This window comes from Lissotriton vulgaris, chromosome 7 (assembly GCF_964263255.1).
Source record: "Lissotriton vulgaris chromosome 7, aLisVul1.2, whole genome shotgun sequence".
Lineage (NCBI taxonomy): Eukaryota > Metazoa > Chordata > Amphibia > Caudata > Salamandridae > Lissotriton > Lissotriton vulgaris.
Genome location: NC_141695.1, coordinates 1,659,162,810 through 1,659,177,526, shown reverse-complemented (window position 1 = coordinate 1,659,177,526; position 14,717 = coordinate 1,659,162,810). Strand labels below are relative to the sequence as shown.

Here is a 14,717-nt window from a genome sequence, read left to right as displayed (position 1 = left end):
TGGAGCTGTGGTCTGTTGTACTCCTTTCCCCCTATACCACTTCTGCCCAGAGTGCTGAGGAAGATCCGAGGCGACCGGGCCCAAGTCATCCTTGTGGCTTCGGACTGGGCACGAAGATACTGGTATCCAGAGCTACTCGGTATATCAGTTGATCCCCCAATTCATCTGCCTCTTCAGGAGGACCTTCTGTCGCAGCACTAGGGGCTGGTCCTCCTCCCGAACCTGTCCAGTCTACACCTACATGCGTGGAGATTGAGCAGCAACAGTTGAGGCCATTTGACTTGCCTCTGAAGTCTGTGATGTGATTCTGGCAGCCAGGCGTCCCTCCACTAAAACGGTATAAGCCTGCAGGTGGAACACATTTGTGGCATGGTGCACAGCAAAGGCTGTGGATCCACTTTCTGCCCCTCTTTCAGAGGTTCTCCTCTTCCTTCTTTCTCTTGCCCAGCAGGGTTCTGCTCAGGGCACTATCAAATGCTATCTCTCTGCCATTTCAGCCTTCTTAAGGCTTCTTTACCAGCCTTCTCTTTTCAAGTCCCCTGTTGTAAATAGGTTTTTGAAATGCATCACACCATGCTCCCTCCTGTTCCTTTCATGATCCCTCAGTGGGACTTGAACTTGGTACTTACTTATCTGATATGCGCTCCGTTTGAGCCACTTCATAATTGTCCTTTTTGTCTACTGACGCTTAAAACTGCTTTCCTGGTTGCCATCACCTCTGCCAGAACAGTGAGTGAGCTCCAGGCTCTGTCTTCTAAACCTTCTTTTCTCTCTGTCCATCCGGACAAAGTTGTTATGAGGACTCGTCCTTCTTTCCTGCCAAGGTGGTTACGGCCTTTCACATCGGGCAGTTCATCACCTTGCCCACCTTCTTTCCGCCTCCGCATCCCTCGAAAGAGGAAGAGAGGCTCCACCGTCTGGACTCAAATTGTGCGCTCTCCTTTTATCTAGACCGCACACGCCAGTTCCGGGTGGACGACCAGCTCTTTGTTGGTTACGTGGGCGCTAAGAAGAGACGGGCGGTCCACAAGCGGACCATCTCTCGTTGACTGTTATTCCTTGGTGAAAAAGGAGCCTCCTGTGGTGCTGCACGCCCATTCCACTCGGGCCACGGCGGCTACTACTGCCCTGGGTCGGGGAGTCCCCTTGCAGGACAGCTGTCAGGCAGCTACGTGGGCCTCGCTGCACACTTTTGCTAAGCACTACTGCCTGGACTGCCAAGTCCGGAGAGATGGCTTTTTCGTCCGTTCCGTTCTCCAGGACTTCCTTGTGTGATCTTGGTTTGCAGACCCACCACCGGGGTTGGTATTGCTGGGGTATCTATTCTAAGATAAGGAATCTAACACTAACCTGTTTCTTTCAGATGCACAAGTTACTTACCTTCGGGAATGATATATTTGTAAGAAACAGTAGTTAGTGTTAGATTTCTTACCACCCCACCCATCCTCCCCGTTCTGCGGATATCTAGGGTTAAGGTATCTCCCTTTGAGGGCCCTAGTTTAATGGCACCAGGGTCGGTTTCTTGCACGGCTCTGCGTTCCTGGCACGGAAAGCTATGTACAGAACTGAAGTCAGCGCTCGAGGGCGGCATCTAAGTACTGCCACTACGTCATCCCGGCGATCACGACGACGGACGCGGAGTCACAGACGACGCCTACCGACGCGCAGGGGTACTGCTGACTAAAACTTTCCAGATCCAGTCTTACGCCTGGGGATAATCTAAGGTAAGGAACCTAACACCAACTACTGTTTCTCATAGATATATCGTTACCGAAGGTAAGTAACTTGTGCAGTGGGACCTGAAATCCCAGTGGGCGCAGAATCAGGGGAATCTTTCTGACTAAGTCCAGACCTCGGAGGGCACTGTGCAACAACTGCAGTGGTGGCTAATGAATCAAGCTTAGGGTAGGGGCAGGTCCCTCTCCATTACCCAACCACATCTAAAGGTGGAGGCAGATGTGTCATTCCTGGGATGGGGCAGCCATCTGGGAGAGGCAGAGATCAGAGGTGTCTGGTCTCCGGTGGAGTCCAAGCTCCATATGAACCTGTTGGAGCTCTGGACGATCCTTTTGGCACTGAAAGCATTTCTTACTTTCCCTCAAAGGGAAAGTTGTGCAGGTGTTCACATACAACACCACTGCCATGTGGTATTGCACAAACAGGGTGAGGTGGAATCTAGGACCCTATGTTAAGAGGCTCTTCGCCTCTGGACAGAGCCAGATATCAGGGCACAACCATGGTGGTTCAAAACCTGGCAGGTTCTCTAAATGCCAGGGTGGACATACTCAGCCATCAGTGCTTGGTAAATCACGAATGGCGTCTTCAGTCGGAGGTGGTGCAAGGTCTCTTTCAGTGGTGGGGAGAGCCTTTGGTTAGATCTGTTTGCCACCAAAGAGAACGCGCAATGTCAGCAGTTCTGCGCGTTGGAGTTTCCAAGGCGGCTTTCGCTCAGCGACGCTTTTCATTGCGAGTGGAGTTGCGTCCTCCTGTACGCCTTTCCACCTGTACCACTTCTGCCCTGAGTGTTGAAGAAGATGAAGTGCGACCCTGCCCAAGTTATTTTTGTGGCCCTGGACTGGGCACGAAGAGTCTGGTACCCCGAGCTCCTGATCATGGCCATCGATCCTCCGATCAGACTGCCCATTCAGGAGGATCTTCTGTCACAGTAGCAGGAGACGGTTCTTCACCCGAACCTGTCCAGCCTCCACCTCCTTGCGTGAAGATTGAGCGGCAACAGTCTGCAATGTCATCTTGACAGCCAGGCGTCCCACCACTAAAGCGGTCTACGCCTGTAAATGTAACAAGTTTGTGACATGGTGCACAGCAAGAGCTGTGAATCCTCTTTCAGAGGTTCTTTTGTATGTATTTTCTTTAGCCCAGCAGGGCTCTGCTATGTGCACTCTTAAAGGCTACAGCAACACCGGTGCTCCATGCACACAACACTTTACTCTAAATTTCTCCTTTCCTTTTCACACTTTCTGTAGTGATGCTACATTTGTTACACTGAGTCACAGTGCCTTCTCCAAATCTGTAGTTACTGGTCGGGTTAGGAATACACCTAACCTGTAGGGATGTGCGCACTCTTTCACTTGGAACAATCTTGTTTATACAGTCTCTCTTCAATATAAAACTCTTGCAAAACTTTATGATGAACTTTTTCAACAATCAAATGTATTCTTCTTCGTGATTCCGTAATTCTTTTTAATCATTACAAATGATCCGTGTGAGCGAAAGGTTGTTGCAGGCGGTTGTGGGGTGAGTGAAAGCGGTGAGCGTACGCGGTTTAAGAGACCCCTGAAGAAGGGACTCCATGACGACCCAAAATGCAATGGGTGTTGAAATAAGCATCATCATGAGCAAATAAAGATTAAAAAGAATTATGGAATCATGAAGAAGAATAAATTTGATTGTTGAAAAAGTTCATCATAAAGTTTTGCAAGAGTTTTATTTTGAAGAGAGACTGTAGGAACAAGATTGTTCCAAGTGAAAGAGTGCGCACATCCCTACAGGTTAGGTGTATTCCTAACCCGACTAGTATCTACACTCTTAAAGGCTACCTTGCAGCTATTTCTGCTTTCCTTTGGCTACCAGGTCAGCCTTCTTTCTTCAAGTTCCCTATTGTAAATAGATTTTTTGAGGTCATTACTCCTCTCTTTCCTCCATCTCCTTTCATACTGCCCCAGTGGGACTTGAATCTCATTTTAACTTATCTTATGTGTGCTTCCTTCGAGCCCCTTCACAACGGTCCTCTCAGGCTCCTCACTCTAAAAACTGCCTTTCTTGTTGCCATCACCTCTGCTCGCAGAGTGAGTGAGCTTCAAGCTCTATCTTCTAAGCCCCCTTTCTTCTCTGTGCATCTGGACAAAGTGGTGCTTAAGATGAGGCCCTCATTCCTCCCTAAAGTGGTTACACCATTTCACATAGGACAAACGATCACTTTGCCCACCTTTTTCTCACCTACACAACCCTTCCAAGGAGGAGAGACTCCAGCATCTGGACCCTAAACGTGTGCTATCTTTCTACCTTGACCGCACAAAAGATTTCCGGGTGGATGCTCAACTCTTCGTTGGCTATGTAGGTGCCAAGAAAGGCTGAGCTGTTCAAAAGCATACAATCTCTGGATAGGTTGTGCTTTGTATTCAAATCTGTTACACTTTAGCGAAAAAGGAACCTCCCGTGGGGCTACGTGGTCATTCCACTAGCGCTATGGCAGCAACCACTGCATTTGCACGTGGAGTCCCACTTCTTGACATCTGTCAGGCATCCACGTGGGCATCTTTTCACACGTTCACCAGACTTACTGCCTGGACGGCCTAGTCCAGAGGGACGGCTACTTTAACCGTTTGATCTTCCAGGACTTTGTGGTTTGAACTTAGGGCCCGATTCACAGAATTAACTTAAGACAAAATCCTAAACTTACTACTTTTGGTATTCACAGAAGTTAGGATTTTGTCCTAGGTTTGTCTTAAGACAAACTTAAGACAGACTTAAACTAGGATTTTGTCTTAAGTCTGTCTTAAGTCTGTCTTAAGTTTGTCTTAAGACAAATTTAAGACAGAATCCTAACTTCTGTGAATAGCAAAAGTAGTAAGTTTAGGATTTTGTCTTGTTAGTTTTGTGAATCGGGCCCTTAGTTCGCAGACCCTCCTTCGGGGTTGGTATTGCCGGAGTATCTATTCTAAGGTAAGGAATCAATAACTAGCTGTTTCTTTCAGATGAAAAAGTTACTTACCTTCGTAACGATGTATGAACTGATTTCTAGGGATAGGGACTCCCTTACAGGGTGCTAGTTGTAGCGCACCAGTGCTCAGCGTCTTTCATGGCCCTGCGCTTCTGGCGTGGAAAGTCGTGTCAGAATTGACGTCATTGTGCAGGGGCGGCATCTAAGTAGGCACAGCAACGTCTTCCAAGTGGCCATGACACCAATGACGGACTTGGAGTGAACACATACCACCCACCGATGCCCAGGGGTACTGCTAAGAAACAATTCGCCAGATCCAGTCTAACATGGGGGTAATTCTAAGGTAGGGAATCTATAATAACATATGTCATCGTTACCAAAGCTAAGTAACTTGTTCGTTAGGACAAACTTTGTAACATTTAAAATATTTAATTGATAATTATTTCATGAACTTTTCAAATTAAAATAGAAAAAAATAAGAAAACAAAAGTTTTAAACAACTGCAACTTGTGGCTCTGTTACCAATAACTTGCCTCCTCAACATACTCCAAAGGGCAACCATCTCAGGAAGGGGCGTCTATTGGGCACAGAGCAGGCATCTCAAGGCTTTTCCTTCAGAGGGGTGGGTTTAGGTTTGGAATGGGTCAAGGACAGATAAGAGAAAAAATCCAAGGGAGGAGTAAGTGGAGGAGTGGTGTGTTAGAAGATTGGGTTTTGGAGATTAAGATTGCTGGAATGGGTGATGTGTATGTGTCTATATGTGTTTATGGTGTTTGTTGTCTATGTTTGGATGTATTCTTTTTTTTTTTTTTCACAACCAAGTTTATTGAGCAAAAGAATGACATGCATGAGGCACCTTCCCACACCAAGGTCACCACATCAAAATCGATGTATGGATCATATACACAAGAAATACTATGCAAGTATCAAGGAAGCTCAGCTTTAAAATCCCAACTACCCATCCCAACCCCAACTACACCCCCACCCGTACCCACTATCCCCCCCCCCCCTTCCACACATGTACAGAGGCAATACAGATACGGTTCATATAAGAGAAGCAGGCATGAAGCAACCTGGGATGTGCCTGTAGGGCCAGAGACAGCGCTGCGATCAAATGTCCTCCTCCGGTTCCGCCGGGGGTTCCAAGGAAAGGCCACGGTAGTCAGCCCACCGCTTCCAGATCTTGAAGTGCTTGCGTGGGCAGCCCCGCGCCTCAAAAATCGGTTTCTCAAGACCCATAAAATAGTCCAGTCCCGCCTTCCATGCCGACAGGGGGGGGGCCCTCACTGACTTCCAGGCCCGAGCCAAGTCGCGCTTAGCCACCACCAGGCCCAGCAGCAATAAGTGACGTTTATAGATGTTGCCCCCAACCCCGTCCATGACGTGTAGTAGGCCCAGCCGGTGAGTACGGGGAAGATCCCAGCCCAGGACCTCAGCCAGGCAACTCCAAACACCCCTCCAGAAGCCAGCCAGGCGACCACATGACCACATTGTGTGCAACAAGGTGCCAGGCACTTCCCCACATCGCAGGCACTCCGATGACTCAATCAAACCAGCCCTCCACAGTCGTTCACGTGTGTAATAGGCACGATGTAGATACTTGAATTGTATGAGACGGAGCCGAACCGCGATAGCGGTGCCACGAGGAGACTCCAGGGCCTCTCTCCAGTCGTCCTCGTCCAGGGTGCCCACGTCCACCTCCCAGGCTTCCCGGAGGGAGCCGAGAGTAGACGAGCAGTGAATAACCAGAGTCTGGTAGATCCTGGAAACCTTCTTGTCTCCCAGGTCACCCATAAAGACTTTCGCCTCAATCGGGCTAAACTCCGGAAGGGAGTCAAGGCCAGCAATGCTTGGGGCAAGGGCATGGCGCAGCTGTAAGTAACGGAAAAACTGGGACTGAGGCATTTGGAATTCCACTCGGAGGTCTGCAAAGGACTTGAGGGCCGCGCCGGACACGACGTGACCCAGTTGAGTAATCCCAATAGTCTCCCAACCCTCGAACCCAGCCAGAGTCGCCAGCTCTGGAAGCAGACCGTTGTGCCACAGCGGCGTTTCCGCCGTCAACTTGCCCCACCATCCCATGCGGCGCAAGGACTGCCGCCACACTGCAAAGACCACCCTTGTCACCGATGGCAACCCACGGCGTATACGCGCCGAGTATAGAACGGTGTGGAGCGTATGGTCACCCATAAGATGCCTTTCCAGGGCATATGCCGGATCACTCCTGTCCCCGTACCACCAATCATTAAGAACAAGCAGATGTGATGCCTGGTAGTAGGAGAGGAGATCAGAAGTGGCCAAGCCACCACAGTAGGTGGATAGAAAACATGTTTTTAGGGCCACCCTGGCTGCTCCGCCCTCCCACAGGAAGCGGCCCAGCACAGAGTTCACCTGGCGAAACCACTCCATGCCGATAGGGTGCGGGAAATGTTGGAGTTGGTACAGCAGTCTCGGCAGCGCCACCATCTTAAAGATGGCCGACCTTCCAAAGATCGTAAGCGGCATCCTGGACCACGTTTTAACATCTGCCTGGACCCGTTCCCACACCGGCAGGACACTACGCGCCCAGGCCACGACCCGCGAAGTCGAGAGGAAAACACCCAAGTATTTCAGGCCGTCTGTCGCCACTCGTAGATCAGCAGCCCAATCGTCGGCCACTACTCCGCCATGCAAAACCCACAGGGTCGACTTAGATAGGTTAAGGGTAAGCCCGGAGACTTCGCCAAACCCCCGCATAATCTCCAGGATTCGAGGGCCAGAGCGCCGCAGATCCGTAAGGAACAGGAGGACGTCGTCCGCGTAAAGTGCAATTCTATCTGTAAGGGTATTGTTCCAGACAAAGCCACGCAGCTGGGCATCTAGCCGCACCCGCGCTGCGAGGGGCTCCATGGCCAGGGCAAATAGGTATGGGGACAGCGGGCAACCTTGGCGCGTACCGCGGCCGATTGGGAAGCGTCCTGAGACCGCGCCTGCCACCCGGACCGACGCCGTGACATTGGTATACAGGAGGCGGATATAGGACAGAAAGACCGGCCCGAGGTTTAGGCGAGCCAATAAGGTGAAGAGATACGCCCAGCTCACCGAGTCAAAGGCCCGGTCCATGTCCGCAAGGAGAAGTGCGGCCTGTTCATCCCTAGCACTCATGGCGTCGATCGCTGCCTGTGCCCGCCGGATATTGTGTCGGGTGGCCCTGTGCGGCATGAACCCGGCCTGGTCGGGGTGGACCAGGTCGGCTATGAGGGGCAGAAGGCGGTTTGCCAGGGCTTTCGCCAATATCTTGGCCTCGATGTTGAGGAGGGAGATAGGCCGGTATGAATCGTGACGGTCAGGCGCCCTACCAGGCTTCAAAAAGACCACGATCTCAGCATGACGCCAGTCAGGTGGCAGCTCGCCCCTAGACCGCGCTGCTTCCAGCGCATTGCGAAAGTGGGGTCCCAGCTGGACGTGGAATTTCTTATAAAATTCGGCAGGGTAGCCACTAGGGCCGGGCGCCTTCCCAGTGTTCAGTTGGCCAAGGGCCTCCCCTAGCTCCTCGGACGTAAGTGGGACCTCCAGGGCCGTTCTAGTCTCCTCCGGGACTGCCTGCGGGAGTAAAGCATCCAGGTACGGGGCAATCCCGCTTTCCCCCGATGGATCGCGAGGGGCATACTGTGCCTCGTAGTAGCGGGCAAAGCTGGCCGCCAACCGGTCCGGGTCGGTTATGACTGAGCCATCCCCCGCCGTGAGACCGGGGAGCTCCAGGGGCTGGAAGGTCGCCTGGCAAAGTCTATGCAACATGGTGCAGGACTTATCGCCCCACTGATATACCCTACTGCGCGTGGCGAGCCACGCCTGCCGGGCCTCCTCATGTAGGACCGAGGAGTAAGTCTGCTGGGCCTGCAGGAGCTGGCGCACCACGCCCTCCTCACCTCCAAGTCGACCACGCTGCTCCAGCTCCACCACGCGGGCCGCGGCAGCCACAATGGCCTCCCGGTGCGTCCGCCGAGCGGCCGCACACCAAGTTATGTCGATGCCCCGGATCGTGGGCTTCAGCGCCTCCCACACCACAACGGCATCGGCTCCCCCCACCAAGTTCTCGCGCCAAAAGTGGTCGATTGCCACCCGTAGGTGCGCCACATAATCCGGCCGCTGCAACTGCCAGGCGGACATACGCCAGCGAAAAGGTTGCCGTTTAACGGGGAGGGTCAGAGTGGCCAGGACAGGGGAATGATCCGAAAGGCCCCTGGGGAGTATCGAGGCGTCCCTAACACGGCTCAGGCAGGCCCCGGGTACAAACAAGTAATCCAGCCTCGAGAATGACCCATGCACCGCCGATACATACGTGAAGGCCTGTACTGCGGGATGAAAATGCCGCCACACATCAACCCAACCCATACTGCGCGCCGTCGCACTCAACCGGGTGGGGGCAGCCGCGGGGGGGGGGTTAGGTACCACACACGCTCGCCGCTGGCGGTCCAGGCCCACATCCATGACTTCATTCCAATCACCCCCCACCACAGTCAGGACCTCGGGGATTTCGTCCCACAACGCAAACAGCCGTTCAGACAGCGCCCACTGCAGGGGGGGAGGGGCATAGACACTACCAAAAACCACCGGCTCGGAACCCAGCAGACCTTTAACAAAAACAAATCTGCCCTGGGGGTCAATCCATTGCTTCTCGTGGACATAGGCCACCCTACGATGAATCAGTATGGCCACCCCCCTCGAGCCCCTCGTAAAGCCAGCATGATAGACCTGGTGGTAGCCGAACCTCTGGAGGCTAAGGGCCTTGGATCCCAGCATGTGCGTCTCCTGAAGCAAAAGAACATCCACCATCTCCCTTTTCCCCCACCGCAGCACAGCCCCCCGCTTAATCTTATCCAGGACACCCCGCACATTCCACGTCACCACCCGCAGGGTCTTCAAAGGAGTCACACTCGCAGCACTAGCCATTATCGACACACAGTTTAAGATCTGGCCCACCCTCCCACCCAGGTGCTACCCGCAAAACGACAAAAAGCACAGCCCCCGACACGTGTGGACCCACCCCCCCAGCCCGCAAACACAGCTCCCCCGTTCCAGCCCAGAGCCCCCCCAACAACAACAAGTGCAACACCAAAACACCCCCCCATACCCCACCCCCCCCACCCCAATACCTCAAAAAACAGTGAAGTACCTGTCGCGGCATGGAGAGACCCGAGCCCAAAACAGAGGACTCAGGGCCCGCCATACCAATGGATCCCCAAAACCCCACCAAGACGCACACTCACCACCCCCCCAACAACACTCACATCCGTGAGGGTCTGAGGCCCGTATAAGGTACCCTCCGAGTCACACTGTGTCCCCATGTCTATAGCTGAAGTCTCCACATGGGAGCCGGCTGGCACATCAAGGGCAAAATAAAACAGTCTCACCAGCCAAGGCAGAGCATGTCCATATGCAGCAGACAGAATGTATGGAGGCCCAACAGTGTTCAGCTGCCCGCATCGGAGTGTTCAGAGTCCCTGGTGCCACCCGATTGCGACGCACAGGCGGAAGCCGATCGTTTCTTGGAGCGAGACCTCCGATGTCGGCCCTTCTTGGGCTGGCGTTGTGTCCGCTCCGGCGACGAACCTGGAGACCTGCCCGGGTCCAGTCCCGGTTGGGCGTGGGGACGTAGTCGCACTGCCTCATCCGTCCAGCGAAACACCTCCTCTGGCGAGTCAAAGAAGTGGGTACGAGACTGGTATATGACCCGCAAGCGAGCCGGATACAGGAGCGAGTACTGGAGCTTGAGGCCCCGGAGCTTAGCCTTAGCGTCCATGAAGGAGTGCCGCTGTTGTTGCACCATTTTTGTGTAGTCCGGGAAAATCATAATGGCATGATTCTCAAAGGCGAGGGAGCCCTTGTTCCTCGCCTCCCGTAGGATAACATCACGGTCATGATAGTTCAGCAGGCGGGCTATAACCGGCCGCGGGCGCCCACCCTCCGGCGGCCGCTGGGTCAGGGCTCTGTGGGCCCTCTCGATCACGAAACACCTAGATAGCGCCCCTTCAGGGAGCCAGCTCTCCAGCCACCCGGTCAGGAACCTCTCCATGCTGTCCTTCTCGCACCGCTCCGGAAAACCAATGAAGCGGAGGTTGTTGCGCCGCGCGCGCCCTTCTGCATCCTCCACGCGGGCCGCCAGTGTCTTCTGGACGCTTTCAACCTCCGCAAGGCGCTTCTTTAGGCCACTAATGTCCGCCTCAGTCTCCGTGACCCGGGTTTCGACCCCAGCAATCCGCTCCACTGCATTGCGGAGGTCCTGGCGTAGGAGTGTGACATCCGCCCCGACCGCGCCTATCTTGGCATCGAGCATGTCCCGAGACTGGGTTATGGCCGCTAGGATAGCTGCATTGTCTGGTCCGGGGCCGCCGCTGCCACCGGTCGCCCCAGCGCCACCACTCGGCCCTGTGAATTTATCTATGGGTCCATGCTTGGGCGGGCCACCTCCTCTGTCCCTGGTCATGGCAAGCGCCGGGCAGGGCCCACACCCCTCTCGGGCACCGTCGCAAGAACTGGAACGGGGCGGCCCAGATGAGGCCCCGGGGAGGGACGCTGCGATCGGATGTCGCGAAAATCGAGGCCCGGCGTCACCCCAGCAGGACAGGCCGCACCCACACTCGTCCTCACGGGCAGCCGTCTAGGATATGTCAGGAAGAATCAGCGGGTCCGTGGTCCATGGGTCGCCGTATCCAGCGGGCCTAGCCAGGGAAGGCTGATTAGGGGGGCCAGCCGACCATCAGTCCAGTCCCGATCGCCCCCGGGCACAAGGAGTCCCGCCACCAGACTGTCGCAGGGCCCGGCCACGCCGCCACCACTCGCCGGTCGTGCAGGGGAAGAGCCGATGGGTAGGAGTCGCTGGTTCCGCCTCAAACTCCGGGTGATCGCCGGCGGAGAAATAAGCCCAGGACGGCGCAGCGGATGCCACCCGCACCCGCCAGGTCACAGCTGCCACCAGGCGTCGCGAAACTCGAGGACCCCGGTTCCGGCCGGCCACCAGGCCGCACTCTGCCGCCGACTCCCCTCGATCACAGGAAGGGAGGAATCACAGGATCCACACACCAATGCAGACTGGAGACTTCTCCGGATCGAGTACAGGCACTGGGCACCAACAGTGGGCTCGGGGGTCAGGATAAATGATCGGATTTAGTCCGGGCCGGCGGGAGCTCTACAAGGCTGCGACCGCCATCTTCGCCCGCCAAGCCACGCCCCGGATGTATTCTTTTTGGCTGGTGTTTGATATTCTGGTGAGTGTGTGCATTTGCTTTTGGCTGGTGTTGTTTTGTGTGTAGGTGTGCTTTTGTGTGAGTGTGTTGCTTTTGATGAGTGTGTTGTGGTTGGTGGGGTGGTGGTGGTCGTGGGTTTGGTGGTGGTTGTGGTGCTTTCGTGTGTGTTGGTGGCTGTGGGTGTGGTGGTTGTTTTGGTGTATGTGGGTCTGGTGGTGGTTGTGGTCCTTGTGGGTGTGGTGGTGGTTGGGGTAGTTGAGGGTGTGGTGGTGGCTGTGGGTGTAGTGGTGGTTGTGGTGCTTTTGGGTGTGTTGGTCGCATAGTGGCCAGCTGCTTCCCCGCCTTCTTGGCCATTGTCTCCTTCGCCTCCTCTTGAAGATGCTGTAAAGACATATCCAATAGGATTATTGTATCTGTGAAAAGAACGTCTACACTGTCTGGACCCAAAAAGAACATTATGGCTCTGGTGATGTCATGATTATGCTCTTCCACCGGGTTAGCACTACCTGTCGGTGTACCACAGCTATGGAAAAGTTTATGGACCCAGTCCAGTGCCTAGTATATTCTAAAGGTGAAGAATCTGCAGGTAGCTAGAATATCCTCTAGGAAGAACGTTACCGAAGGTAGTCAACTTTTTCTTTAAGTGAATGTGCATTCACATCCATAAAATGGTGCAAAAGTTGTGATCTAATGAATAACACTGTTTCAATCGGGAGGTCGAAGCATAGCCATTGAAGCGTTTTAGGCCTTGACTCTTTTGAAAAAAAACATTTTTAACAAAAACGATTATGTACATTACAAACTTTATACGTACATATCAGTGCTTAAATAGTTCACAATTGAACATAAATACCTTTATTTTCATGTTATAAACATATATACCATATTAGAAATGCTAAAGCAAGCAGAGACTTTGCTTATTAGGTCATGTTAAATTATTTGTAATTTTTTTTTAGTATCGGAGAGCATATCCACTGTATCGGGGAATGAAATCTCTGTTATAGACTGCGACTCGTGGGAAGCAGGCAGTTCAGATGTAGGCACAATGTGTCAGAAAATTAGCAAAGAGTTTACAAGGAAGATGCAGGTAATTATCTTCCTTGGAGAAATGGTCTCATACATGCAGAGTTTCTTTTGTTTCGTTATTATAGTTAATATATTGGTGTTCAACAACTTTTGCTTTGTGTAGCACATTTCATGGAATAGGGCTCTTTTCTAATGCGCAGTAAAGTATTTTGTGATTCATTAATTGCAATAAAGCCTAACCGAAGTCGTGAAAGAAAGGTTGTATTAACATAAGTATCGAAAGCTAAAGAGATACATTTTCCAAGGAATTTCATTAGCGATGTGTAGGATTTTCACATAACTATTATGCTTGGTGATTTACTGTTGTGCCGTTGTTATATGTTCATATCCATTTATATATACAGTCAATTCTTTGAGGTTAACATACGGCAAAATATAAAAAAATCCAAAGTCAGGAGATAGATTCAACCGTTCATACAGTGCATGCCTACTGCCTCTATTATCGAAGCTTTCATTTTAGATAAGACCCCATCAAAACAGCAATTGACAAAGTTAATATCTCTGGCTTTTCGTTAGAGAAAGTGTATGGTATACATTGGTGGACTATGTGTACTTTATATTGCCCCTAACTGGATTCGACTAAAATGTCATTATGAAGTAACTTCTAGGCAACAAAAACAAAACACAAGCATTGGCATAGCCAATAGGTTTTCGCTTTTGCAACCTTATAAGTATTTAGTTATGCAGCACAATATCCTAGGTACAACAACATCACTGAAGCATGGCTAACCACTTATAAGGTCCCAAAGGCGAGACCTATTGGCTATACCAATGCTTGTTCTCTCTTACTCGTTATGCAAACAAGGATTTATCAGGTCGGAATTTTCAGAGCCAAAGACATACGTTAAAGCTATGGGTTGCAAGACGTGCGCTATATATATATATATATTGGTGTGAACAAGGCTACAGTGATGTAGCCGAAACGTGTCATGCTGGAGACGATGGGACAATAAACCACCTTTGCATATGATTTAAGCGTTTTCTTGTGGTCTGTACCTGCATCCAGGGCCAACGAGCTGGAGTTGGAATCAAATATATATGAACTGGTGATGAGGCAGAAAGAGTCTAAACATATTATGAATTTCCGCACCTTGAGCCCGTTTGGGCATAATCAGGATGAAGAACTACACTGCCACCTGTAAAGTTGTACTTACACGCTTATCAGATAATGACTGATGCTCACTCAGTGTTAATTCACAAATGTATTCTCACAAAATGTTTTTCTTCATTTAGGACATGTTTGAACATTCAATAACAATGCACAGTTAAACGCTGATGAATGATTTAAGGTGTAGAATGGTTTTGCCCACTGGAGGGCTTTATTTTGAATTATGTTTATCTAAGTCGCTTAAGAACATATCATTTAAAATGGATGATTTAAATTTACAATTTATGAACTCGTGCACTATCATAAAAATTGACAAATGAACTTGGTGTGAAATAGGTTTGCCCACTGGAGGGCTCTAATATGATTTCGTTGAGGATTTTGAATTGTCTATGTGGCCCAACATTATAACAAATGCATGAGTTAAATGCATAAACTATAAACAACATTAATTTAATTTGGAAAATATGCAAGCTTTGAAAAAGATAAAAGAACTAACGTTTTGCGCTATCTGTGAACAAAATTTACAAACTACATGTCCCAGAATGCCTGTATAACCTACAGGAAGTGATGTAATCCCAAATGGTTTCCCCCCCCTTCTTTTTTTCTTTATTTAACA

General features: G+C 51.3%; 1 protein-coding gene across 1 annotated transcript in view; it reads left to right on the top strand.

Annotated features, from left to right (window-relative positions):
* The window catches only part of SYCP2 (synaptonemal complex protein 2), a 3,993,018-nt gene that overhangs the window by 3,154,306 nt on the left and 823,995 nt on the right, over nt 1–14,717 (top strand). Inside the window, exon 39 of the mRNA XM_086932653.1 lies at nt 12,864–12,994. Coding sequence (XP_086788779.1) covers nt 12,864–12,994 — 131 coding nt within the window. The remainder of the gene's footprint in view (nt 1–12,863; nt 12,995–14,717) is intronic.